Raw genomic sequence first — 2500 nt, forward strand, 5'->3', positions numbered from 1 at the left:
GAGTAGCCACGTTCAGTCATGATCTTCATCAGGTAGTTGGTCAGGTCACGACCAGCCAAGTCGAGACGAAGGATAGCATGAGGAAGAGCGAAACCTTCGTAGACGGGGACCATGTGAGAAACGCCATCACCGGAATCACAGACGAGACCAGTGGTACGACCAGAGGCGTACAGGGAAAGCACGGCCTGGATGGCGACGTACATAGCGGGCATGGAGAAGGTCTCGAACATGATCTGAGTCATCTTCTCACGGTTGGCCTTGGGGTTGAGGGGAGCCTCAGTGAGAAGTGTGGGGGACTCCTCAGGGGCAACACGGAGTTCGTTGTAGAAAGTGTGATGCCAGATCTTCTCCATGTCGTCCCAGTTGGTGATGATACCGTGCTCGATGGGGTACTTGAGGGTGAGGATACCACGCTTGCTCTGGGCTTCATCACCGACGTAGGCGTCCTTCTGACCCATACCGACCATCACACCCTGGTGACGGGCACGGCCGACGATGGAGGGGAAGACGGCGCGAGGGGCGTCGTCTCCGGCGAATCCGGCCTTGACCATGCCGGAGCCATTGTCGCACACAAGCGCACACTCTTCTTCGTCACACATTATGGTAGTTTATTAAGTCTGAGATCTGGAAGTAATATATAGATTAAACATTCAGAAAATAGTATTTTCTCAATTGTATTGCTAACAGATTCAACTGATAATACGTTATATGCTCTACGATACGACTGTTAAGGGAAGCTGAACTGCTTACATTCATTTCTTTTAAATTAGATTTATAAATGGAAAACTGTGGTTAGACTCTAATGCAATTACTCTTCCTTCTGTCATCATAAACCATGATATCCTAATATGGATATTCATATGATAGGTACTTTTCAAACACTGATTCACTAAAGCACTGGATTTCCGAAAAATAAAACATCACAAGTAATAGGCCGGTAACACCTGTTCACTAGCAGAGGCACAGCTGCCTGTACTTACCTCGCCTTGTCTCAATGTAGTGACTAACGGCGCCTTACCACTCCCCCTTCTTTTATAGCGTCTCCCCTCGCCTTCTTCACGCAGGTAACAACCTCAGACAAATCTTTATTTACTACACTTCAGGCGACTTCCGAGGAGAGACATATCATCCCCATCACCAATTACAGTATACGATCTTATTGATACTATTTTGAATTTTAGTTGTGTTGAATAAGAAATTCAAGTTTTGAAAATTGTACTAGCATAACCATATAAGGCGTGGTCACAGTGTTCTTCTCATAGTGGATAAGGTGGAATGCTCAAAGAATGTGGGCGTTTCCGAGGTATTGTTAACCTGCGTAGGGGAGGTTTTTGTAAAGAAATTTCTGTTGTTTCAAGAGTGTTTATTTATTTATATTCTGTGCCTGATATTCTTATCTTCATAATAGTATAATGTGTTCCGCTGAACAGATAACGTGTCCAGTGTAATTAATATGTTACATGTTATAACTGTAATGTGAAAAACAATCACATGGATAATTTCAAAGGATGTAATAATTGTAATATCAAGTGTATAATGTAAATGCAAACTATGCATAGAGTTTTTTTATGCACATACATGCATGTGTATACGTATTCAAACACGTATAATCATGTGCACATACATGCGTGCTGTAATGCAAATACATTTTATGTCTGTCTCTTTCGCTCTCTCTCTCGCTTTATTTACAAACAGACACACACACACACACATGTATATATATATATATATATATATATATATATATATATATATATATATATATAGATAGATAGATAGATAGATAGATAGATAGATAGATAGATAGATAGATAGATAGATAGATACATACATACATACATACATACCCACATACATACATACATACATACATACATAGATATATTTGTGTATATATGTACATATATATGTATATATATGTATATACATACATATATATGTATATATATATATATATATATATATATATATATATATATATATATATATATACATACATATATATGTGTATATATATATGTATATATGTATATATATACATACATACATATATATATACATACATACATACATATATATATACATAAATATATATATATATATATATATATATATATATATATATATATATATATATATATATATGTATGTATATATATATACATATATATTTACATGTATATGTACATATATACATACATATATACATACATACATATATATATATATATATATATGTGTGTGTGTGTGTGTGTGTGTGTGTGTGTGTGTGTGTGTGTGTGTGTGTGTGTGTGTGTGTGTGTACGTGTGTGTATGTGTGTGTGTGTGAATGTGTGTGTGTGTGTGTGTGTGTGTGTGTGTGTGTGTGTGTGTGTGTGTGTGTGTGTGTACGTGTGTTGTATATATAAGCATATATGTTTTTGTGCATGTATATGTGTGCTTGTGTATGTGTGTCCATATGTGTGTGTGTATGGGTGTGCTTGTGTGTGTGTGTATTTAA

At 36.7% G+C, this 2500-nt stretch overlaps 2 protein-coding genes across 2 annotated transcripts in view; both read right to left on the bottom strand.

Moving 5' to 3' along the window:
• LOC138859793 (actin, muscle-like) overlaps positions 1–624 on the bottom strand; it is a 1193-nt gene extending 569 nt beyond the window's left edge. Inside the window, exon 1 of the mRNA XM_070116040.1 lies at positions 1–624. This exon is cut by the window's left edge and continues 569 nt beyond it. Within this exon, the coding sequence (XP_069972141.1) occupies positions 1–599 (599 nt within the window). The 5' untranslated portion in view covers positions 600–624.
• The window catches only part of LOC113819266 (actin-2, muscle-specific), a 201253-nt gene that overhangs the window by 55054 nt on the left and 143699 nt on the right, over positions 1–2500 (bottom strand). The gene's annotated exons all lie outside the window — the stretch shown is intronic.

The sequence above is a fragment of the Penaeus vannamei genome, chromosome 38 (genome assembly GCF_042767895.1).
Source record: "Penaeus vannamei isolate JL-2024 chromosome 38, ASM4276789v1, whole genome shotgun sequence".
NCBI lineage: Eukaryota > Metazoa > Arthropoda > Malacostraca > Decapoda > Penaeidae > Penaeus > Penaeus vannamei.